We start from the raw sequence: 25,231 nt of genomic DNA, 5'->3' as shown, positions 1-25,231 counted from the left end.
TGAATAATTCAAATACATTTGTTCAGCCCCTAATTCACATCTGATTTTGAAAAAAGACAGCTATTTGGCAATAGTATTTAAGAAAAACCATCAAGTTTTGCTGATTCTAAGGCACAATTTGATTTGCAGTACTTTTTAGAAGTCAGTTTTAAACGTACTTCTGTTTTACTGTAATTACTTTGGGAATTTATTTACCCCTCTTTGTACACTTGTAATGCCTAGTCACTCAAATATATTATACAAGAGACCCTCTTTCTGGGTTTAGTGACCCACCATTATCAAAAACAAAACAAAGCCAAAAAAAACCCGGAGAAGTATTTAATATGTTATTATTACTAATTATATTTATCTGGCTAATGTTCATAGCCAACTTTGCAAACAACTTCTTTGGGATAATTAAATGGGGCTGGGTAAATAAGAGAAATTAGTTGAGTGTTAGGTGGAAAATATTTAGTTATCTGTGCCCGTCCCACTATTTAAAGCATCAGATGAAATTTAGAAAATTATTGTAGTATCTTTTGAAATTCTACTCTGCATTTGGGAAATTGGCAAGTTGTTTTTTGCCTCTGGTGTTTTATGCAGATTTTAATGATTGTTGTGATAAATCCCCAGAAGTTTGTTTTCAGAAACCTTAGAGACTATGAACTCTGAATGTGACAGCGTTGAAAGATGTGGTGAGCCACACGTTGGAAGCATTTCTTGTTATTTAATGTTTTCTGTTCTGGATTATTGACTGTTCTCCCTGTTGAAAAATTGGTCTCTGGTGACATGGTAGAGGTCACACGTTGCCTATTATTGTTTTGCTTCTTTGATCTTACACCAGGATTGCCTCTGGTAATTATACTAGTTCCAGAGAGTCTTGACAAGAGGTGTTTATTTTACAGAAGAATTTCTGGCATTTCAAGGAAGAAAGTAAAGATTTCCAGTGGTAACTTGTACTTCTTTGTTACAAAGGAAAAATAGCATTGTAATCATGATAGTTTTTTATCATTATTATGAAATTAGTTAGCATAGTACAATAACTATTTCTAAAACAATTTAATATATATTGCATATCTGTAAGTATATTGCTAAAAAGGGTAAATTTTAGGATTAAGTTACTAGGGTTGGGTTTTTATTTGAATACCTAAAATACTTTTGACTTTACAAACTATCAAAAGAAATTCTTCCAGCCTGGCCAACATGGTGAAACCCTGTCTCTACTAAATAAATACAAAAATTAGCTGAGCGTGGTGGCACGTGCCTGTAATCCCAGCTACTCAGGAGGCTGAGGCAGGAGAATCGCTTGAACCCAGGAGGCGGAGGTTGCAGTGAGCCATGATTGCACCACTACACTCCAGCCTAGGCAGCAGAGTGAGACTCCATCTCAAACAAAAAAAAAAAGAAAAGAAAAGAGAAAAAATAAATTTGTCCAAATTTCCAAATTTAAATGTACAAAACTATTAAAGGAGTTTAAAATTTTTGTCTTTTAATCTGTTTGCACTTTCTAAACATCCTCAGCAAGAAGGATGAATAAAAATGAAATAAAACACTTCTGTTTTGAAGGCATGGTTAGCTTTGTGCTTTTATGGAATGTGCTTGGGAAGAGATACCTCTTCAGACCTGTTTAATATATAATTGGATAAGACACAAAAGCTCAATTTATTCATTTTTTTGTTACTCAGTTCCAGCATTAAACAAAATATATGTCCCCGAAAACTCACAATCTACTGGGGGAAGTTAGACAGATACTAGACCAAACTAACTATAATGGAGAGTGACAAATATCAATTTAAAAGAATAAATGAAATGCTCAGAGAGCACAAAAGAGAGAGAACAAGGATATATAATTGTTTAATATTTTGGATTTGAGACTCTGAAAACTTACAGGAAGTATGTTTTGTTTGTCTAAGAGTCATACATTATTCCCTCTCATCAGGCAATATTTTTAATAGAGAAAGAGCATGTAAGCAGAAATACAGTAACAAATAATTTTCTTATACAAAGAGTTTTGTCACTGTAAGAGACAGTCAAAATCTATCCTATACAATCATTTTACAGATGAAGAAATTGAGCTTGAGAGCAGTTAGGGGACTTGTTCAAGGTCACATCAGTAGGGACACAGCCAGGCCTCTTAGAACTTAAGAAATCTTTTATCTCTCAATCATTGTACATACTCTAGAGTTGTACTGTTCAGTATGACAGCTACTAGTCACATGTAGCTATTTAAATTAATTACAGCTGGGCGCAGTGGCTCACGCCTGTAATTCCACACTTTGGGAGGCTGAGGCGGGTGGATTGCTTGAGGCCAAGGTTTCGAGACCAGCCTTGCCAGCATGGTGAAATCCCATCTCTACAAAAATTATGAAAATTACCTGGGCAGGTGGCACATGCCTCTAATCTCAGGTACTTGGGAGGCTGAGGCATGATGCAAGGAGAATCGCTTGAGCCCCCGAGGTGGAGGTTGCAGTGAGCTGAGATCATGCCGCTGCACTCCAGCCTGGGCAACAGAGTAAGACTCTGTGTCAAAAAAAAAAAAAAAATTAATCACAATAAAATAAAATTGAAATTTTAGTTCCTTAGTCACACTGGCCACATTTTAAGTGTTCAACTGTCACTTGTGGCTAGTGGCTGCCATACTGGACAGTCCAGAATATGAACATTTTCATTATCTTAGAAAATTCTGTTGAGCAGTGCTGTTCTTGGTGTCAAAGGTCATCTCGTGATTTGTATATATGATTGTACAGTTTCTTAATAAATAAACTGTATATAGTGCCAAATAGCAGCCTTTGGAACTTTTACATTATTTGTTCCTAGAAACAAGGCTCCAGAATCTACTGTAGTGTCCAACTCCTATAAAGGAAAGAATGCATCTTACTTTTCTTCATATCCTCAGTGTGGCATAATGATACATACATTTTTTTTTTAATTTAAAAATAGTCACTGCTGGCCGGGCGTGGTGGCTCATGCCTGTAATCCCAGCACTTTGGGAGGCCGAGGCAGGTGGATCACGAGGTCAGGAGGTCAAGACCATCCTGGCTTACATGGTGAAACCCTGTCTCTACTATAAATACAAAAAATTAACTGGGTGTGGTGGTGGGCGCCTATAGACCCAGCTACTCGGGAGGCTGAGGCAGGAGAATGGCGTGAACGTGGGAGGCGGAGCTTGCAGTGAGCCGAGATTGTGCCACTGCACCCTAGCCTGGGCGACAGTGTGAGACTCCGTCTCAAAAAAAAAAAAAAAAAAGGCGCTACTATGACTACCAACATGTTCTGCACTTTTTTTTTCTGTGCCAGGGATTATTCTAAAGGCTTATGGCCAGGCGCGGTGGCTCACACCTGTAATCCCAGCACTCTGGGGGGCCGAGGTGGGTGGATCACAAGGTCAGGAGATCGAGACCATCCTGGCTAACATGGTGAAACCCCGTCTCTACTAAAAATACATAAAAAATTAGCCGGTGTCGTGCCAGGCGCCTGTACTCCCAGCTACTAGGGAGGCTGAGGCAGGAGAATGGCATGAACCCAGAAGGCAGAGGTTGCAGTGAGCTGAGATGGCGCCACAGCACTCCAGCCTGGACGACAGAGCAAGACTCCATCTCAAAAAAAAAAAAAAAATTATTACTGTATGTAAAATCTCATGTATTTTCACAAAAATCTATGAAATTGAAAGTACTATCTCCATTTTATAGATGAAAGATTGAACAATTTGCCCAATATCGTACTAGGAGTAGGTGGGTACAGGATTTGAATTAAGGTCATTGGACTCCTGAGTCAATGTAATTAATCCCTATGACAGTAGAATTTCTATAAATGCTGAGTGAATAATTGTTAAAATTTAGAAAGTGACATCTGTAAAGGAAAAGGTAATAGAAAACTAGGAAGTTATACAAATTTGTCTTTTTTTTTTTTTTTTTTTTGAGACAGAGTCTTGCTCCATTGTCCAGGCTGGAGTTCAGTGGCATGATCTTGGCTCACTGCAACCTCCGCCTCCCAGATTCAAGTAGTTCTCTGCCTCAGTGTCCTGAGTAGCTGGGATTACAGGCCACGGCGCCCGGCCCCAAATTTGTCTTTTTAGTACTACACTTGACACATGAGATTTTTTTGCAATTTTTTTTGTTTTGTTTTTTAGCTCATCAGCTATCGTTAGTGTATTTTATGTGTGTCTTAGAACACTTCTTCCAGTGTGGCCCAAGATGGCTTTGAATGTGACCCAACACAAATTTGTAAACTTTCTTAAAACATGATGAGATTTTTGCCAGGTGCAGTGGCTCATGCCTGTAATCCCAGCACTTTGGGAGGCCGAGGCGGGTGCATTACCAGAGGTCTGGAGTTCAAGACCAGCCTGACCGATATGGAGCAACCCCGTCTCTATTAAAAGTACAAAATTAGCTGAGCGTGGTGGCAGGCGCCTGTAATCCCAGCTAGTTGGGAGGCTGAGGCAGGAGAACCACTTGAACCCAGGAGGTGGAGGTTGCGGTGAGCCAAGATCACACCAAAACAACAACAACAAAAAATTATGATTTTTTTTTGCTCTTTCTTTCTTTCTTTCTTTCTTTCTTTCTTTCTTTCTTTCTTTCTTTCTTTCTTTTTTTTAGCTCATCAGCTATTGTTAGTGTTAGTGTATTTTATGTGTGGCCCAAGGCATTTCTTCTTCCAGTGTGGTCCAGGGAAGGCAAAAGATTGGACACCCCTGTTCTAGAGGGGTGACTAAATTCTTGACACCCCTTGGCAGGAATGCTTCCTAGATGGTGAGTGTGCTTCATATCGTCTCCACTGAGAAGGCACGCAGCATCTCACTGCCTCACGTTTAGTGATGCTAAGCTCAGCCACTGGGTTCAGGAGGTGACAGCGTGATCTCTCCATTATAAAGTTCCCCATCAACCTTCTGTCTCATGGTTTCACTTACTACCATTGCCTGCGTGAATTTTTCATTAGGGGTTACAAAGTGGTAATTTTATAATTCTGTCATTCCTTGCCCCCCTCCTTTTTTTTTTTGAGACAGTTTTGCCCTTGTCACCTAGGCTGGAGTGCAATGGTGCTATCTTGGCTCACTGCAACCTCCGTGTCCCAGGTTCATGCGATTCTCCTGCCTCAGCCTCCCGAGTAGTTGGGACTGCAGGCGCCTGCCACCACGCCTAGCTAATTTTTTGTATTTTTAGTACCGACGGAGTTTCACCGTGTTAGCGAGGATGGTCTCAATCTCCTGACCTCATGATCCACCCGCCTCGGCCTCCCAAAGTGCTGGGATTACAAGCGTGAGCCACTGTGCTTGGCCCTCTTTGACCATTTTTTAGCTGGAATTCTTCTTTTAAAAAAATTCAAACTCTCAATAATCAGGACTATTTGGTTACTTGGAAGTACAGAAAGAGCAGAATAAATGCTTTGCTCTTTTCAAAGTACAGAAAGAGGAGAATAAATGCTTTGCTCTTTTCTTTTCTGCTTGTAGTGCTCTGTTTTTGTCTTTCCAAAAGGAGCTCTTGCTTTTTCTCCTTTAGTAGTAAAATTAATTTGTGAATTTTTATATTTTAAATATGCTTCAGTCAGTTGGATCTATTCTCTTTTTTGTTTGGTTTCTCTCATCTTTAGCCTATGGGAGCTCTTCAAATAGTCTCCTATGTCTTTTAACGTGCTTCATTAGTTCTTTTTTTTTTTTTCTTGTCACCCAGGCTGGAGTGCAGTGGCACAATCACAGTTCACTGCAGCCTCCACCTCTCTGGCTCAAAGAATTCTCATGCCTCAGTCTCCTGAGTAGCTGGGACCACAGGCACACACCACCACATGCCCAGTTAATTTTTGTTTTTGTAGAGACAGGGTTTCGTCATGTTGCCCAGGCTGGTCTCAAACTCCTGGACTCAAGCCGTCTGCCTGCCTTGGCATCCCAAATTGCTGGGATTACAAGTGTGAGCCACTGCACCCGGCCTTATTAGTTCTTGATAACCTTTGCTTTCTTGTTCAGATGTTCGAGGCTCATCTTGCATATTCCCTGCCCCAGACTTGGAACTGGTCATACCTTGAAAAAGCTTGATTCCTTTCAGTGTGGAAGGCATTAGGCCACTACAATCAGAGTATAGAAAGTGCTTATTAATAGTAATTGAATGTTATTGCTTCTCAGATTTTTCAGTAGACAAAGCTTAGAAATACTTATTTTAAAACTTTTTTAAAAATGAGTTACTACTTAGAATATGTACATCCCCATCTACCTGTACCACAGCTTACTTTGCTGTTAAAATCACACAACCTCAAATTAGTGTTTTAGATTCAGTTCTTTTTCTTTTAGCTTGTACATGATCTTTTAAAAATCAGTGTTTTTCTTGTTCTTCCTTGTCATTTCCTTTGTAAAAATAGTTTTAAAAATTAATGTTTATTTGTTCCAGATAGTTGGTATTAAAAGAAACTTTTATCAAAACCCCAAGTGTATACTTGAAAATATATTTATACTTAGTCAAAAGGGGAACTTTTTTTCTTCTTCTTTTTCTTTTTTTTTCCCCACACAGGGTCTCATTCTGTCAGCCAGGCTGGAGTACAGTGGCATGATCATGGCTCACTGCAGCCTCGACTTCCTGGGCTCAAGCACTTCTCCCACCTCAGCCTCCCGAGTAGCTGAGACTACAGGCACGCGCCACCAATCTTGGCTAATTTTTGATGTTAGGAGGTTTTTTGTTTTGTTTTGTTTTTGGTTTTGGTTTTGGTTTTTTTGAGACAAGAGTCTCACTCTGTTGCCCAGGCTGGAATGCAGTGGCACGATATTGGCTCACTGCAACCTCCACCTCCTGGGTTCAAGCGATTCTTCTGCCTCAGCTTCTCCGAGTAGCTGGGATTACAGGTGCCCACCACCATGCCCGGCTAATTTTTGTATTTTTAGTAGAGACGGGTTTCACCATCTTGGCCAGGCTGGTCTCGAACTTCTGACCTCGTGATTTGCCCACCTCAGCCTCCCAAAGTGCTGGGATTACAGGCGTGAGCCACCGCGCCTGGCCCTGATGTGAGGAGTTTTTTAATAGAGAGGTAGGGTTATTTTGTTGTGATTTTTAAAATTGTTATTTGGCTTTGTGACTCTTAGGCTCGTATCTTAAGTTAAAATTTCCTTTTCGGCCTGTCTTGCAACTGTTATATATAGAGATGAGGCCACATCAGCAAACAAACATTTTCTTTTCTGATTTTTTTCTTTGGCGGTCGGCAATTTTGTAGTACATTACGGAGTATCCATTTACCCAACTGGGCCATCTTGGTCAGTAGTTTAGTAGCTTAATGGTCCGAGTGATAAAGATATCACCTAAGAGAGCTGCCTGTGAGCCAAACTGATTTGATTCTACCCTGTCTTACCTATTTCCTTGTAGACTGATCTTAGGCAAGTTCCTTAACTTCTCTAAGCCTCAGTTATCTTGAAAATGTGAGTAATAATAGTGCTTGCTCGGCACTTAGTAAGCTCTCCATGGTACTCTTGCAATCGTTGAAGGGATGCTTTCTTTCACATTTTTTGACAATAACTACCACCACCACCATCACCAGCACCACCACTACCACCACCACCGTCACTACTACTAGTAATAATAACAACAGCTGCTATTATATTAACTGCCAGTAATGCCTGCCATTGTAACACGTGCTTCACATACAACTTTAACTACAAGTCAGACTATATATTCTGAAATCAATGCTTTAATTGTAAAAAGTATTTGAGAGTTAAGGGAAAATTTTATCACTGAGGAGGGCATTTCTCTCTCTCTCTGCTGTATACTTTAAAAAATTTTTTTTGAGACAGAGTTTTGTTCTTGTTGCCCAGGCTGGAGTGCAGTGGCGTGATCTCAGTTCACTGCAACCTCTACTCCAGGGTTCAAGTGATTCTCCTGCCTCAATCTCCCTAGTACCTGGGATTACAGGTGCCTGCTACCATGCCTGGCTATTTTTTGTGTTTGTAGTAGAGACGGGGTTTTGCAATGTTGGCCAGGCTGGTCTCACGCTCCTGACCTCAGGTGATCTGCCCACCTCAGCCTCCCACAGTGCTGGGATTACAGGTCGGAGCCACTGCACCCGGCCTCTCTGCTATGTACTTAATAAATACTATAGAAGTACAGTTTTAATAATAGAGTAATTATTAACTATGAAATATTTCACAAAAAGGAAATGAAAACATACAGATTAAGGAGTACTGTCCCTCAGAGTGCATTCCTACTCTTTTCCATTTTCAAAAGGCAAAAGAGGATTGAGGAGAGGCATGGAAGCATTAGTGGGCAGCTGTTTCCCCAGCTACTCTTTTTTTTTAAATTTTTATTTCCAACCTCTGTAGCCCCCCTTCCTAAAGTCATCGGAGATAGAGGCTACCTGTTTTACCCACATCCCCATTCTGCAATTTTTCTTTCTGTGGAAAAAGGGAAAAGGATAGAGCAGAAAGGCTGCAAACCACAATGTTGTGGTGGTTTGTAGTTGATCCAGTCTGCATTTTGAGCAATGAATTAGTGATGCAGAAAGACTTGCTCATATTTTTTACTGTCCTTTTCTTAGACATTTTCTCAAAGTCACAGAAGTGCTTTTTCATATCTCAGAGGTCTGTAGTGCTATGACAAAATATTTAATATAGTTTGTCCTTTTGTAATTTTACAATAAAAAATATGGAAAAGCAACGTAATGGAGTCTTATAAACTTGATGTCAGCCAGATACATACAATACATAAGTATATAGTGGAAACCACAAGGTGACTTTCTGTCTTTTTTTTTTTTTTTTTTTTTTTTTTTTTTTTTTTTGAGATGGAGTCTCGCTCTGTCACTCAGGCTGGAGTGCAGTGGTGGGATCTCAGCTCACTGCAAGCTCCACCTCCCGGATTCACACCATTCTCCTGCCTCAGCCTCCCGAGTAGCTGGGACTACAGGCACCTGCCACCATGCCCGGCTAATTTTTTTTCCATTTTTAGTACAGATGGGATTTCACCGTGTTAGCCAGGATGGTCTCGATCTCCTGACCTCGTGATCTGCCCACCTTGGCCTCCTAAAGTGTTGGGATTACAGGCGTGAGCCACCGCGCCCGGCCTTTTTTTTTTCTTCATAATTATGTCTCACAATCTACAGAAGTGACGTGAGCTTTTTGGGCCCCTCATTTCTTTGTTTTTGCTTTTTTTTTTTTTTTCTCCTAAAAATAGGCCATGTGCGGTGGCTCACGCCTGTAACCCCAGCACTTTGGGAAGCTGAGGTGGTGGGTGGATCACCTGGGGTCAGGAGTTTGAGACCAGCCTGACCAACATGATGAAACCCTGTCTCTACTAAAAATACAAACGTGGTGGCAGGCACCTGCAATCCCAGCTACTCGGGAGGCTGAGGCAGGAGAATCACTTGAACCGGGGAGGTAGAGGTTGCAGTGAGCCGAGATCGCACTCTTGCACTCCAGCCTGGGCAATGAGAATATAACTCCGTCTCAAGAAAAAATAGAGATAAGGTATCATTATGTTGCTGATCTCAAACTTCTGGTCTCAAGCAATCCTACCTCAGCCTCCCAAAATGATGGGATTACAGGCACAAGCCACCATGCCTGTCTAGAAGTCGCCTTTCTTTTTGCATTTGATGTAATGACTAGTTTCAAAAAGTATCTTTCTATCTTCTGCCTGAAGTCAAATTTATTCACATTGACTTCCAGTCAGGTGTTAAACCATCTCAGGCATGGGGGCTCTTTGAGATTTAGAGGAAACGGAGACTGGTGGATAATGCCAACAATTTCAGTGACCCTGAATACCATGGCATATGACATTTAGAATATATTACACAGATGTCCTTTGAACTCCAACCTTCTTTGGGTAGCATTGGGATATCAAGGGCAGAACTCCATAGTCAGCACTAAGGAAGTCTGAGGTCAGTTATGTAATTCTTTACATTACCATTATTTATTAATAATTTTTATGTTTATTTTTTATTTTATTTTATTTTATTTTTTGAGATGGAGTCTTGCTGTGTTGCCCAGGCTGGAGTGAAGTGGTGCCATCTTAGCTCACTGCAACCTCAGGAGCTTCTCCTGCCTCAGCCTTCAGAATAGCTGGGACTATAGGAGCACGCCACCATGCCTGGTTAATTTTTTGTATTTTTAGTAGAGGCAGGGTTTCGCCATGTTGGCCAGGCTGTCTCAAACTCTTGACCTCAGGTGATCCGCCTGCCTCGGCCTCCCAAAGTGTGGGATTACAGGCGTGAGCCTCCGCACCTAGCCACCATTATCATTTTTTTTTTTTTTTTGAGACGGAGTCTCGCTCTGTCGCCCAGGCTGGAGTACAGTGGCCGGATCTCAGCTCACTGCAAGCTCCGCCTCCCGGGTTCACGCCATTCTCCTGCCTCAGCCTCCGGAATAGCTGGGACTACAGGCGCCCGCCACCTCGCCCGGCTAGTTTTTTGTATTTTTTAGTAGAGACGGGGTTTCACCGTGTTAGCCAGGATGGTCTCGATCTCCTGACCTCGTGATCCACCCGTCTCGGCCTCCCAAAGTGCTGGGATTACAGGCTTGAGCCACCGCGCCCAGCCTCATTATCATTTTTTAAAAGCCCTGTTATGTTTTTATTTGGAATAGAGTCAGCTTTTATTCTACCAAGTCTCAGCAGGGAATAGATACTTCCCGTTGTCTTCATCTGAGTATTGCTAATGCTCTTGTGGGATTGTGTATGTCTTCTATAATGGTGAAACTCCATTGCCCATTTTAAAATTAATTTAGGTTTTTTTTCTTTTTTCTTTTTTTTTTTTTTTTTTTTTTTTTTTTAGGGACAGGATCTTGCTCTGTCACCCAGGCTGGAATGCAGTGGCACAATCATAGCTCACTGCAACCTCCAACTCCTGAGCTCAAGTGATCCTCCCTCCTCAGCCTTCCAAAGTGCTGGGATTTCAGGCATGAGCCACCAGGCCCAACCGGATTTAATATTTTTATTCAGTGTGATATTTATCTGTTGTTTATATATATTCTGTCATATTACTCCTTAAACTATAAGTTGAAGAGATTGAGATTATGTGATCCTCCCTATATAACTGAGTACTTTTTAAAATTAAACTAAAAAGGCCTGTTGGAGAATGTAGGTTTTCTAGATTTTCTTTTCTTTTTTTTTCTGAAAGGAGTTTCAGTCTTCTTGCCAGGCTGGAGTGCAATGGCGCAATCTTGGCTCACTGCAACCTCCGCCTCCTGTGTTCAAGCAATTCTCCTGCCTCAGCCTCCCAAGTAGCTGGGATTACAGGCAGGTGCCACCACACCTGGCTAATTTTGTATTTTTAGTAGAGAGGGAGTTTCTCCATGTTGGTCAGGCTGGTCTCAAACTCCCGACCTCAGGTCATACGCCCACCTTGGCCTCCCAAAGTACTGAGATTACAGGCATGAGCCACCACACTGAGAGGTTTTCAAGATTTTCAATGATGAAAGGAAGATAACTTGTTGAAGTGGTAATAGATTAAGAGGCGGCAATATTTCCAGACATTTGGTGCTCTAGAAAAAGGCTGAAAGTTCATATTTCAAGTTATTTCATTGTTCACAGATAAGCAATCCCATGGTTAACTCTGTGCTAGTTCCTGGTCCTTTTCTCTCTTTAGCAAAGAAGAAAGGTGAAATGGTTGTTGGATTTCGACTTAGATGCATAAACTAGTGGCACAGCCTATTTCTCCTCCAACCTCCACCCTGTTTTGATCACGTGTGGTGCTGCTGAAAAGTAAATTACTTTTGAGCTTTAAAAATTTTTAATGTTGCCGGGCACTGTGGCTCACACCTGTAATCCCAGCACTTTGGGAGGCTGAGGCGGGCGGATCACAAGGTCAGGAGTTCGAGACCATCCTGGCCAACATAGTGGAACCCCCGTCTCTACTAAAAATACAAAAAAAAAATTAGCTGGGCATGGTGGCGGGCGCCTGTAGTCCCAGCTACTCGGGAGGCTGAGGCAGGAGAATGGCGTGAACCCGGGAGGCGGAGCTTTCAGTGAGCGGAGATCATGCCACTGTACTCCAGCCTGGGTGACAAAGCAAGACTCTGTCTCAAAAAAAAAAAAAAAAAAAAAGATTTTAATGTTTGTGTTGTATTGATGGGGAGTCTTAGGAGCCTGGTCTAAAACTTGGTGTTTCAGGAACATTTCAGTTGACAGACTTTGTTGATTTTCTTCTATTTCTTCATCTTTTAATTGGGTATTTTATATACATATGCAACTTGTAATTGGGTATTGTACATTTTGAGTATAAGCTTTTTGTTAAAAAGAAACCTGATAATTTAAATTCATGGCATTTTGGTTTTATTACCTATATGAGAAAAGTTGCCAAAATAGGACCCCGGCTTTTTCTCCAAATCATAGGAATCTCTAATAAAACTTTGACAAACCCAGCCACTCTGATGGAAATCACTGCATGCTACTCACTGCCACCAGGAATCATATCAGAAGTCTTGTTTGCTATGTAAAAGTAGCTCAGGGGCACCGACATCCTCCACAGAGCTTTAGTGTGTGAGTCTGGGAAACTTGAGATAGAGTCGTGAATTCCCATGCATCACCTCTTCTGGGCTCATGAGTGGGCACACTGGGTGTTGGCACCCTTTCCTGATGAACACAGATGCATCCTCAGGGTTCTTCTCAACCAGTCCTCCAGGGACTCTCTCCAGGGAGTTAATCAGAGTTGGCATTCCAGATAAATTTTAAATTCTATCCCTCTCTTTGATAGAGGGGGGCCTGAGATATTCTCAAAATTACCTGTCTTGAAATGAGATTTATCCAAGGTGAGGCTGTACAGTAAGAGTGCAGGCTTTGTCATCACATGGCTGGATCCTGAGTCCTGGCTCTATCCCTTGTTAGTTGAATGGTAGTGAACTGGTCACTTCGTGTCTTCAGGTTTTGGTTTTTGGTTTTGTTTTTTAATCTGTGAAGTGGAAAGAAGTCATACCTTCTTCAGAATACTGAGGATTAAATACAGCCATTTTTATAAAGTGCTTAGTAGACTATCTAGCCCAATAGTTCTCAGACTGTTAGTATTAGTAGCCATTTATACTGTTAAAGATTATTGACCAGGTGTGGTGGCTCACACCTGTAATCGCAGCACTTTGGCCGAGGCGGGTGGATCACGAGGTCAGGAGTTCAAGACCAGCCTGGCCGAGATGGTGAAACCCTGTCTCTACTAAAAATACAGTAATTAGCCAGGCACAGTGGCAGGCGCCTGTAATCCCAGCTACTCAGGAGGCTGAGGCAGGAGAATTGCTTGAACCCAGGCGACAGAGATTGCAGTAAACTGAGATTGCAGCACTGTACTCCAGACGAGGCAACAGAGTGAGACTCCATCTCAAAAAAAAAAAAAAAAAAAGATTATTGAGGACCCCATAGTTTTTGTTTATTAAAAATTAGAACTGAAAATTTTTACAAATATATATTACTTTTAGAAATTATAATAAAACCCCACTATATATGAACAGAGATAGCATATCTTATGAAAAATAATTGTATTTGCCAAAGACAAGTTAGTGAGTAGCTTATGTGCTTCCGCATTCAACCAGTTGCAATATCACATATCCTGCAGATTCTGGAAAACTCCACGTACCTATATGAGTGAATCAGAGTGAAAAAGACAAATAATATCCAAGTAATAGTTTGATGATATGCTCAGGAATGGACAGCTGACCCATTTCTAGCCAGAGATTCAAGGAAAAGTTTGCTGGGAAGTGGCATTCCATTCCAAATAAAAAGACCAAGGTTTCTAAAAAGAAGGCCTTTTGCCCTTTTGATTATTTGGAATGTAGACATGATGCCTTGGTTTGTCACAGCTATTTGGGGACAAGATCGAGAGTAAAAGTCAACACATTCAGGGGGATGGAGCAGAATGACAGGAAGAGCTCTGTTCTTGAGAGCACTGTTGAACAGCCGAACCAGCTCCTACAAGTCTTACCTACCAGCTCTGAACAAAAAAAAATTTGTTTAAATAGTTTGAAATAGTTTTGGCTCGGTGTGGTGGCTCATGCCTATAATCCCAGCACTTTGGGAAGCCTGGGCAGGTGGATCACTTGAGGTCAGGAGTTCAAGACTAGCCTGGCCAACATGGGGAAACTGCATCTCTACTAAAAATACGAAAATTAGCCTGGTGTGCTGCCGTGTGCCTGTAGTCCCAGCTACTTGGGAGGCTGAGGAGAGTTGCTTGAACCTGGGAGGCGGAGGTTGCAGTGAGACAAGACTGTGCCACTGCACTCCAGCCTGGGTAATAGAGTGAGAGACACTGTGTCTCAAAAAAAATTAAAAAAAAAAATAGTTTTGACTTCATGGACCATTGAAAGGGTAGGGTCTTGCCCACCACCCCACCCCAGGACCCTTTGAGTATCATTAGTCTAGCCACTAATTAGCACCCAGTAAATTGTTGTTGTTGTTATTGTTATAAATGGAATTTTTTTTTTTTTTGAGACAGTTTCGCTCTTGTTGCCCAGGCTGGAGTGCAGTGGCACAATCTTGGCTCACTGCAACCTCCGCCTCCTGGGTTCAAGTGATTCTCCTGCCTCAGCTTCCTGAGTAGCTGGGACTATAGGCACATGCCACCATGCCTGGCTAATTTTTGTATTTTTAGTGGAGACGGGGTTTCACCATGTTAGCCAGACTGGTCTCAATCTCCTGACCTCATGATCCACCCGCTGCGGCCTCCCAAAGTGCTGGGATTACAGGTGTGAGCCACTATGCCCAGCCTATACATGGAAATTTTTATAACCAGCAAGTACTGTAGTACTATATAAATATTAGTGATGAGAAGTAAAGGTCATGGCTTCGAAGCTTTTTGCTATATACTTTCATGAAGCGTCCCAAATAAGATTGTACTTCAGATGAAGCAGAAGAAACCACAGAGTTTTTCAAATACTAGTAATACATAAATGAATTATTCGAGTTGAAAAGGCTCAAGTCTTGCTTTCAGAAATTTAATTAAATATATAACCATAAAGCTTTCATTTTTTTTTCCAGAAGAGAGGCTTTTTCCCCCATCTAGAGTAATAGATCTTTGTAAAGAAAAAATTCATTACTTACTTTGAAACCACTGATAGAGTTTCTAGGGAGTTGTAGTAGCCTCCTATAAAGGTGTCATGGCCACACTGGTAACCAGGTTGGGATTCATGATTGACAGGTCAGTCTTGATTTACTGGTTGGAGAGCCTTGACTTAAGCATTTATTACTGTTATAGATACAAAATCCCTTAAAGGGGCTTTTTGAGTTCGGTTTGGGCTGTGAAGACAAAAAGCACATGTGATATGATAACAAGTAACTTACACAAGCTGTCTTAAGATATCTGGGTAGTTCATATATTTCACATCTTAACAAGATATATGGACATAGTTTATATTAGCTCTACCTGTGCTTTGAGACATAGAACCTCTAATTATATCGATTTTATCCTTCTTTTTGTTGGGGATGGGTAGGTGTAGATCATGGGGAATTCGTATGCTGGGCAACTGAAATCTGCTCGATTTGAGGAAGCTCTCCACAACTCCATAGAAGCCTCACTCAGATGTAGTAGTGTGGTACCGCGGCCAATTTTTTCCCAGCTGTACCTGGACCCTGAGCAGCATCCTTTCTCATCTGCAGGTAAGTTTCTCAATCATACGTATTTCTGGATTCTTTCTTTTTTTTTTTTTTTTTTTTTTTTCAGATGGAGTCTCCATCTGTCGCCCAGGCTGGAGTGCAGTGGTGTGATCTTGGCTCACTGCAACCTCCACCTCCTGGGTTCAAGCGACTCTCCTGCCTCAGCCTCCTGAGTAGCTGGGACTACAGGCACACGCCACCAGGCCTGGCTAATTTTTTTGTATTTTTATTGGAGACAGGGTTTCACCATGTTGGTCAGGCGGGTCTTGAACTCCTGACCTTGTGATCTGCCCGCCTCAGCCTCCCAAAGTGCTGGGATTACAGGCGTGAGCCACCGCGCCTGGTCACTGGACTCCTTTTTTAAAAAGTGGGATTCTTTAGAAGTGGGGATTCCAAATCTTGGGACCTCTGAGATAAATTGGCTAAATGTTAGAAAATGCTAGACTTCTTTTCTTCAATTATGTCTTTCAGAACTGTGCATTTTTCCATAAGTATCTTTTTGTTAAATCTGCTATGATTTATTTGTTTATCCAGATGTCAAACCCAAGGTGGAGGATCTGGACAAAGATTTGGTAAACCGCTACACTCAAAATGGAAGTCTGGATTTTTCTAACAATCTAACAGTTAATGAAATGGAAGACGATGAAGACGATGAAGAAATGTCTGATTCAAACAGTCCACCAATTCCCTATTCACAAAAACCTGCCCCAGAAGGATCTTGCACTACAGATGGTGGGTTTCAGTTTTGTTTTCTTTTTGCTATTTTCTCTCTAATATTGTCTGACATATTTCTAATTATTACATGCGGTGCTCAAGTCTGGAAACTAGTAATTATGGCATGGAGAGGAATGAGAAATGATTATGCTCTCATTCACATTATCTCCTGTGACTTCACAACAGATGTCTGTAAGAAAGACAAGTATTATCATCTCATCTTATAGATAAAGAGACTGAAATTCACAGTTGTTGACTTCCCTGAGATGGTCTGTTTAGAATTGCCTTTGCAATTCTTGACCTGCCTTTGCAAAGCCAGGTCAAGGCTTTTCCAGTATTCCAAGTACTTTCTGCAAGAATGCTACTATTTTAGGACATTTTTTAGTGTTCCCTCTTCATACTTCTTTCTATTCCACCCCTGCCCTGCAGATAATCAGAGAGATATTAGATATTTCATATTTACTTTTTACATTTATTTTAAACACTCATCCAATACAGAGGATTAAAATATTTTATACATATTGTAAATGTAAAAATTTATAGAGGATTAAAATGTGTATATTTTGATAATCCCTTTTTATTTATTAGGGTCAACCTCCTCTTCCACCAAGCCTTCACACTTTGTAAGAAAATCCTAGTATAAAGCATTTCCAGTATTTCATGGTTTTGGTGATATCATAACTTAAATTACACTCTCTTCCCTCCATTTAATAGTTTACTGTGCTATTTTCTGATCATCCTGGCCTAATTAATTTGTGAATAATACTTTGTCCAGATTAGCCAGAGTATTGTTCTTCTACCCAGAGTGACTTGGACCTAGGATGATTTCAGTGCATGAACATTTTGGAGTGGGGGAAATGGAAGGAGAAGAAAAGGGATATAATTTCAGAACATTCCTCTTACAAAGCCTGAAGTGCAAATAATTAGAGAAAAACTAGAGCTTCAAATATGGAAAGCCAGAAAGCCCTGCTTGGGAGTTTTATTTTCTCTTGACTTTTTTTTTTTTTTTTTTTTTTTGACAATGTGATAAATAGTAAAGGAGTCAAAAATCCCCTACCTAGGAGATGAGGAAACCTGAGTAATTCTCCTGGGAGCTTCTACGTGCCCAATTCACTAAAGATGGCCTCTAGCGATTAGTACTACGGCCCTGCCTGTAGCCCATTATTCCTTATGAATTTGTTTATGATTGCTCAAACTTAATATAATATATATGGATTTATTCATTATTGACATAATACAGGCTTTAAGCCTGTGAAGGTGTAGGAGGTGACTAGCATTATGTTTCTTCTTACTTGCTTCACATCCATCTTCATGCCTTTTATTTAATTGAGCTGTCAACTCGTTTATCAGGTAACAAACTGGAAGGTGAAATAGTACTTAAAACGTTGTTGGATTCCCATTGAGAATCTTGTTATGTGTGAGAGTTACATAGAGTAAAATCTTTAGAGGATAACTTTCAAATATCTAATTTTATACCAAAAAAATGGGAGAGAGGTTTCCACTTTTCCTGTGCCCTAGGTATGTTTTTAGTTTGCCTTGTAGGGTATCTGGCACTGGTGTTATTTATAAGCAGGTATGGAGAGCTGTTTACTGCCCACCAAGGTATAATAAACTCAGTGATCTAGATATAGCCAGTATTTCTTAAACTTTAGAACATGAAAATATGAGAGTATATGGGAAGGGTAATATTATTTTAAAGATAAAGGAGGTGTAGTTTTTTTTTTTAACTGTCTCACTCAAGTTCAAGATTTAGATTCCAAGACAATTCAAAAACACTAGTCCTACACTTAGATTCCTATATCAGCTACTTTTGGTTCTTATGATTAATGTCCATTTTTTTCCCCTTTTAATTCACCTTGGGGGAAGGCATAGACAGCTTTTTTTTTTGGAGATGGAGTCTCACTCTGTGGCCCAGGGTGGAGTGCAGTGGCACGACCTCAGCTCACCGCAGCCTCCACCTCCCGGGTTCAAGCAGTTCTCTGCCCCAGCCTCCCAAGTTGCTGGGATAACAGGCACCCACCACCAGGCCCGGCTAATTTTTGTATTTTTAGTAGAGACGGGGTTTCACCGTCTTGACCAGGCTGGTCTTGAGCTCGTGACCTCATGATCCACCCTCCTCGGCTTCCAAAGTGTTGTGATTACAGGCATGAGCCACCGTGCCTGGCCCTAACCAAGATATTAACCATGAGCCAGTAGCTCTTTTTTTTTTTTTTTTTTTTTGACGGAGTCTTGCTCTGTCACCCAGGCTGGAGTGCAGTGGTGTGATCTCGGCTCACTGCAAGCTCCACCTCCCAGGTTCACGCCATTCTCCTGCCTCAGTCTCCCGAGTAGCTGGGACTGCAGGCGTCCGCCACCATGCCTGGTTACTTTTTTATGTATTTTTAGTAGAGACAGGGTTTCACCGTGTTAGTCAGGATTATCTTGATCTCCTGACCTTGTGATCCGCCTGCCTCGGCCTCCCAAAGCACTGGGATTACAGGCGTGAGCCACCGCGCCTGGCCAGTAGCTCTTTCAATTGGACTCATTTTAAGATAGTTCTAAGAGCCCTCTTACTCAAAGGGAGAACAGTTCTGAAATTTCTGAAATTTTCCTTACGAAAATGGCAATGAAATAGGGCAATATACTGCCTGGACTTATTTAAGCATACCACCTTCCCTTCATGGGAAATCCTCTGTTTACTTAAGGCTCAAAGAAAGGTAAAGCTATTTTTAGAGGCAATTTAGATAAGCAAATACTTAACACCTGATGGGCTGCTGGGGTTTACCATTCAGATGTAAATTTTGGTTGCTAATTTCTTATGTAAATTATTGGAATAGTGTAGGTTCCTACCCTGCTGGGAGGCAGTTGATTGTCCAGAGTTAAGGACAACCAAATTTTAGGCCTCCAAATACTGCTTTGATTACTTTAGCTTGTGTTTATAGCTGTTTCTGTAAACTTTTCCCTTTGCCCCCTTTTAGTTTACTCTGTAACCTTCAAGTTGGAGATAATTGGAGAATGCAAATCTGTTTCTGTGAAGTGAAATCTTCAGCTGTTTTCTTAAAGAATTGCAGATGAAGTTTATAAAGAAGACCTATCTACTATTATTCCTTTTGAAAAAAATTAAAATCGTTTGCTCTGCAAGAGGCTTGGTTTTAGAGCAACATTTCAGTGTTGTCTTCAGAAAGTGAAATTATTTCAAGGGCAGATTTGTCAAATAAATTATTTGTATGCCCGTTATCACTAACTTATGTTTCTTTGCTTGTAGACTATAAACAGGCTTAGAGTCTTCCTTAGGATACTCTTAACCAGATCTTCTTATAGCCTCTAAAAGAAAGATCACATCGGTCCCTTAGAATTATTTAGATGTAATTCAGAATTACGCTGTTGTGGAGTCCTAAGGTTTTGTTTTGTTTTTCATTTAGTTTAAGGTTTTAATTGAGATTTAATATTTGATGTTTATTAGACTAGTAATCAGACATATTTCTTGTAGTGGAACTACCTGTCACACCGGATACCTGTCACACTGGATATTGGGATCCTATAAGTCTTGAGATAGAATATTTCATAGATTTTGTTTTTAGCTCTCCACTCTTTTTTACAGACGTATGCAGCTTATTTTCCATCTGAAAAAGCTAAATTAAATATTGCTCTTTGCATAATGTTTTTATTGTCATAGTGATCCCTGATGCTATATTTTGTATATCATTAGCTGATCTGAATCCAAGCAATGAGGATTTGGAGGAAACAGTAAATAGATATATACTTTACAGCAATAGACCAGACCCTTGGCAGGCGAACTTATTCTTAGAATAACTACAGACTGAATTCATAAACTTTTGCTTGACTTAATGAGCATTTTTGACCTTGAGTTGATTTCTTCTGGACCCTGTTTTCTAGACTCAGCCCTGCTGTGCCTTTCTTTCCTAGTCTCTTCTTAATTAAATAGCCTGTATGGCTTGTGTTGGCAAATAGCTACGTAGTAAAAGATAAAATAGGACTATTTTATTTTATTTTTGAAGAACAGCTCTAAATTTGTGAAAATTAAGAAAATAGTAGTTTCTATATATCCTCACACAGTTTGCCCTATTATTAATATGTTAGTATAGTACGTTTGCTACAATTAATGAACCAATATTGATATTTTTTGTTAATTTTAATAACAACTAAAGTCCACAGTTTATTTGAGTTCCTTGGCTTTTTCCTAATATTCTTTTCCTGTTTCAGTGTCCCATCCAGGATATGGCATCAGATTTAATTGCTATGTCTCCTTAGGTGCCTTTTGACTATGACAGTTTCTCAGACTTTCCTTGTTTTTGATGACCTTGACCATTTGGGGAGTATTAGGCGTATTTGTAGGAGACCCCCCTGTTGGAATTCATTTGATGTTTTTCTCCTTATGAGATTGGGGTTATGGGATCTGGGGAGGAAGATCACAGGGGTCAATTTTTATCATATTCCTTAAATTTTTACATATTATTTCAAGGGTACATACTATCAACATGATTTATCACTATTGCTGTTAACTTTGGTCACCTGGCTGAGGGGCTGAAGGAGTGTTATCTCCACTCTCCTTCCACTGCATACTGTGTAAGGAATCCCCAGATCACACTTAAGGAGCAGGGAGTTACACTCCACATCCTTGAGGGCAGACTATGTAAATTATTTGAAATTCTACTGCATGGGAATTCATCTCTTCTCTCCCATTTATTGATGGGTTCATTCATTTATTTATGTCATTATGGCCATAAATGCCTACATTTATTTTATGTTTATAATCTAATACTAACTTATTTTGTTGCTCAAACTGTTCAGTTTTGGACATTGGGAGCTCTCAGTTGGTTCTCGTACCACTGTTAGAAACCCCCATCATTATGGTGTGGGTTTTTTTTTTTTTTTTTTTCCATCAAATAGGACATTTTCTCTTTTCATTGGCACAGGTACCTCTTGACTTTTTTTTTTTTTTTTAGGTGAAGGAGGCTAGAAACACACCTCTCATAGAATACAGTAATTGTTTAATAATTATTGCTTTTCACCTCTAGGTGTCCTCATATCATAAGTGGGAAAACCCTCAAAGATTGGAAAACTATTTGTGTGGATTGTGTGGTTTTCATTTTGCCACAGAAATTGCTCTGAAATAATCTCTCTTCCCTAGAAAATCCTGCTTTCCTCAGGCCTTCTCCACACTAACTGTGCCTTCTCTACTCTATCCCTCTTTAGCCCAGAAACAAAATTGTAACTTTTCCCCATTAGTCTCCCTTTTGCAATGTATTGCTTGAGAAATCTCAACAGAAATGTCAGTCTGTGAGCATGGATTACTTTTGCAGCTTGTCAAAACTTTAATTTTAAGGACTCATTAGCAAGGATGAAATAGGTGAATGCCGACACAGTCAATGGCCGGCAGGGGCTGGTGTATCAAATGATACTCGGAAATCAATCTCAAAAGGCCACAGGGAAGGCAAGTGATAGGACCCAGCAAAAGTAGATAAGGAAGAAGTTATAGGAGAGTTCTCCATCAGACTAGAGGAGGGCGAAACAGTATACAGTCATGTGCCAAATAACACCATTTCGGTCAATGACTGACTGCATATACGATGTTGGTTGGTTCCAAAGCTGAAAAATGTCTGTTGCCTGATGACATTGTAGCTATTGTAAAGTAGTGCAGTGCATTACTCATGTGTTTGTGGTGTTGCTGATGTAAAGAAACCTACTGCACTGCCAGTCATATAAAAGTATAGCACATGCAATTAGGTATACCACATGATATTAGGTAATAAATGACTGTGTTATTTCAGAGTGTACTCCTGCTACTTATTTAAAAAAAAAAAAAAAAGTTTACTGTGAAACAGCCTCAGGCAGGTCCTTCTGGAGGTATTCCGGAAGATGGCATTATTATCATAGGAGATGACCCTCCAAGCATGTTATTGCCCTAAAGACTTTCCAGTGGGACAAGATACGGAGGTGGAAGACACTGATCTTGATGATTCTGACCCTGTGTAGGCCTAGGCTAATGTCTGTGTTTGTGCCTCAGTTTTTAACAAAAAAGTTTTTTTGTTGTTGTTTTTTGTTTTGTTTTGTTTTTGAGACAGAGTCTCGCTCTGTCGCCAGATTGGAGTGCAGTGGGGCAATCTCAGCTCACTGCGATCTCCGCCTCCTGGGTTCAAGTGATTCTCCTGCCTCAGCCTCCTGAGTAGCTGGGACTACAGGCGCCCACCACCATGCCCAGCTAGTTTTTGTAATTTTAGTAGAGCTGGGGTTTCACCATGTTGGCCAGGATGGTCTCGATCTCTTGACCTTGTGGTCCACCCGCCTTGGCCTCCCAAAGTGCTGGGATTACAGGCGCGAGCCACTATGCCTGGCCAACAAAAAAGTTTAAAAAGTTAAAAAAAAAAATTAATACAAAAAAGCCTTATAGAATAATGATACAAGAAAGAAAATGTTTTTATACAGCTATACAATGTGTTTGTGTTTTAAGTGTTACTATGAATAAAAAGATTTTTAGAAGTTAAAAAGGTTATAAAGTTAAAAAGTTACAGTAAGCTAAGGTTAATTTATTATTGAAGAAAAAAAATTTTAGTAAATTTTGTGTAGCCTAAGGGTACAGTGTTTATAAAGTGTACAGTAATGTCCTAGGCCTTCACATTCACTCATTACTCACTCACTGACTCACCCAGAGCAACTTCCAGTCCTGCAAGCTCTGTTTTAAGTGCCTTGCATAGGTGTGTTATATTTTTATCTTTTATATCATATTTTCGCTGTGCCTTTTCTATGTTTACATATGTTTAGATACACAAATACTTAACCATTGTGTTACAACTGCCAGTAGTACTCAGTACAATAGGATGCTATCCAGGTTTGTAGCCTAGGGGCAATAGGCTATACCATCTAGCCTACACGTGTGGTAGGCTCTACCATCTGGGTGTGTGAAAGTACACGCTATGATGTTCACACAACAAAATCGCCTCTTAGAATGCATCCATGTGGTTAAGTGATGAATGACTGTATATGAGTCAGGGAGGTGTTAATGAGGTCGAAGGAGCAGTTAATTTGGAGTTAAGAGACCTGGGTTCTCTATCTACTGTTTCTGGTGGCTGAGTATTTGGCTTTGGGCCACTTTCTTAGTCTCTTGGGGCCCTTCTTTCATTTACATATCAAAGAGATTAGAACAGATCTGTGTTCCTCAATCTTTGACTCACAAATGTCTCCTATAATAGTGTGTAATCTTTTGAATGCAGATATTTAAAAACTAATTCTGTCATTACACAGCATGTGATAAGGACTTGATTTTAAATAGTATTTATTTTAGATTGGTTTGTTTATTTATTTATTTATTTGTTATTTATTTATTTTGAGACAGTTTCACTCTTGTTGCCCAGGCTGGAGTGTAATGGTGCAAATCTCGGCTCACTGCCTCCTGGGTTCAAGCAGTTCTCCTGCCTCAGCCTCCCGAGTGGCTGGGACTACAGGTCCATGCCACCACGCCCAACTAATGTTTGTATTTTTAGTAGAGACAGGGTTTTGCCGTGTTGGCCAGGCTGGACTCAAACTCCTGACCTCAGGTGATCCACTCACCTCAGCTTCCCAAAGTGTTGGGATTACAGGCGTGAGCCACTGCACCCTGCCTACCTAGGTCAGTTTATTAATATACTGTTTGATATTCATGCTGTACAAGAAAGATTATCTACATTTGCTATTCAATAATTACTGATTAACTTACTTTAAATTCGTTGTGTAAGAAAAAGCATGTTTTGTTGACAAATTTAAAAATAAACTATAGGCCAGGCGCGGTGGCTCAAGCCTGTAATCCCAGCACTTTGGGAGGCTGAGACGGGCGGATCACAAGGTCAGGAGATCGAGACCATCCTGGCTAACACAGTGAAACCCCGTCTCTACTAAAAAATACAAAAAACTAGCCGGGCGAGGTGGCGGCGCCTGTAGTCCCAGCTACTCCGGAGGCTGAGGCAGGAGAAGGGCATAAACGTGGGAGGCGGAGCTTGCAGTGAGCTGAGATCTGGCCACTGCACTCTGGCCCGGGCGACAGAGCGAGACTCTGTCTCAAAACAAACAAACAAACAAACAAACAAAAAAATAAACTATTATATTTGTTTTGGAGGCGGATGAGAGGAGCTAAATGTATTTAAATGTTTTACAGCATTAAAAAAAGTCAAAATCTTTTAATGCCTAAATTTTGGAAATTCTACATTTTACGGTTAAAGGGTGTAGTAGTTTATAATTTTTGCATTTTTGTTCTGTGTGATGGAAAAGTTGTAGGCTGCTGTTTGTAGGTACCTGCTGATAGAGTTGAAAGAGGCAGTGTTTTCTTCCTCATGTATTAAAAGCCAAATTGGATTATAATCGCTAAATTTTTACCTTTTTAACATTTGTTTTTTGATGTCCTGGAAAAACATATTGCTTCATTTTATACAATCTTTTAATTTGTTGAGTGAGTGTGGTGAATGAATTTAACTTTTGTATCTACCAAAGAGCTTTTAAAAGTACAGTTTCCCTGAAAATATGCTCCCCCAAAAAGCAAATTTAGGCACATTTATAAAATTTCTCTTTTTGTGTTATTAACACAAAGTTTCCTGAGCTTCCCATCTTTAACCAACAGCCTGTTCTGTGTATAAGTTAAGGAATATGTCAGTACATATGACTGAAAATGAAAACAATCTGAACTTGTATAGTCAAAACCACACAATGATATGGGGTTTGACTGAGTGAATTGTGAGCTCACTCAGCTGGTTTCCATTAACCCTACATGTGTTAGATGAAAGGCCCTTAGAACATTCTGTTTTAAAAGTAGGATACTTACAGTAATTATTTATTCATTTTTAGAAATTGATAATGATGTCTATTTAAATTTCACTTACTATTCCCAAGTATCTTGGAACATTTTTTGTGAATCCCTGGGAATTCACCACTTATATTGAGAAATGCTTTATTAGATGATCTTGAGGTTCCATATAACATAATTTGCAAATTGATACAGACTTGTGGTTCCATCTGGTATACTTTTTCTAATACAGAGTGAGTCA

At 40.2% G+C, this 25,231-nt stretch overlaps 1 protein-coding gene across 13 annotated transcripts in view; it reads left to right on the top strand.

The window, feature by feature from the left end:
* Positions 1-25,231, top strand: part of GREB1L (GREB1 like retinoic acid receptor coactivator) — a 296,105-nt gene that overhangs the window by 139,976 nt on the left and 130,898 nt on the right. For all 13 annotated transcript variants that reach the window (XM_045377770.3, XM_065534044.2, XM_005587065.5 and 10 more), the window contains 2 exons: positions 15,344-15,509; positions 16,041-16,238. In XM_045377770.3, the coding sequence (XP_045233705.2) occupies positions 15,353-15,509; positions 16,041-16,238 (355 nt within the window). In that variant the 5' untranslated portion in view covers positions 15,344-15,352. The remainder of the gene's footprint in view (positions 1-15,343; positions 15,510-16,040; positions 16,239-25,231) is intronic.

The sequence above is a fragment of the Macaca fascicularis genome, chromosome 18 (genome assembly GCF_037993035.2).
Source record: "Macaca fascicularis isolate 582-1 chromosome 18, T2T-MFA8v1.1".
NCBI lineage: Eukaryota > Metazoa > Chordata > Mammalia > Primates > Cercopithecidae > Macaca > Macaca fascicularis.
Note: the sequence above shows the minus strand (reverse complement) of the source record. Positions and strands in the feature narration are given on the sequence as shown.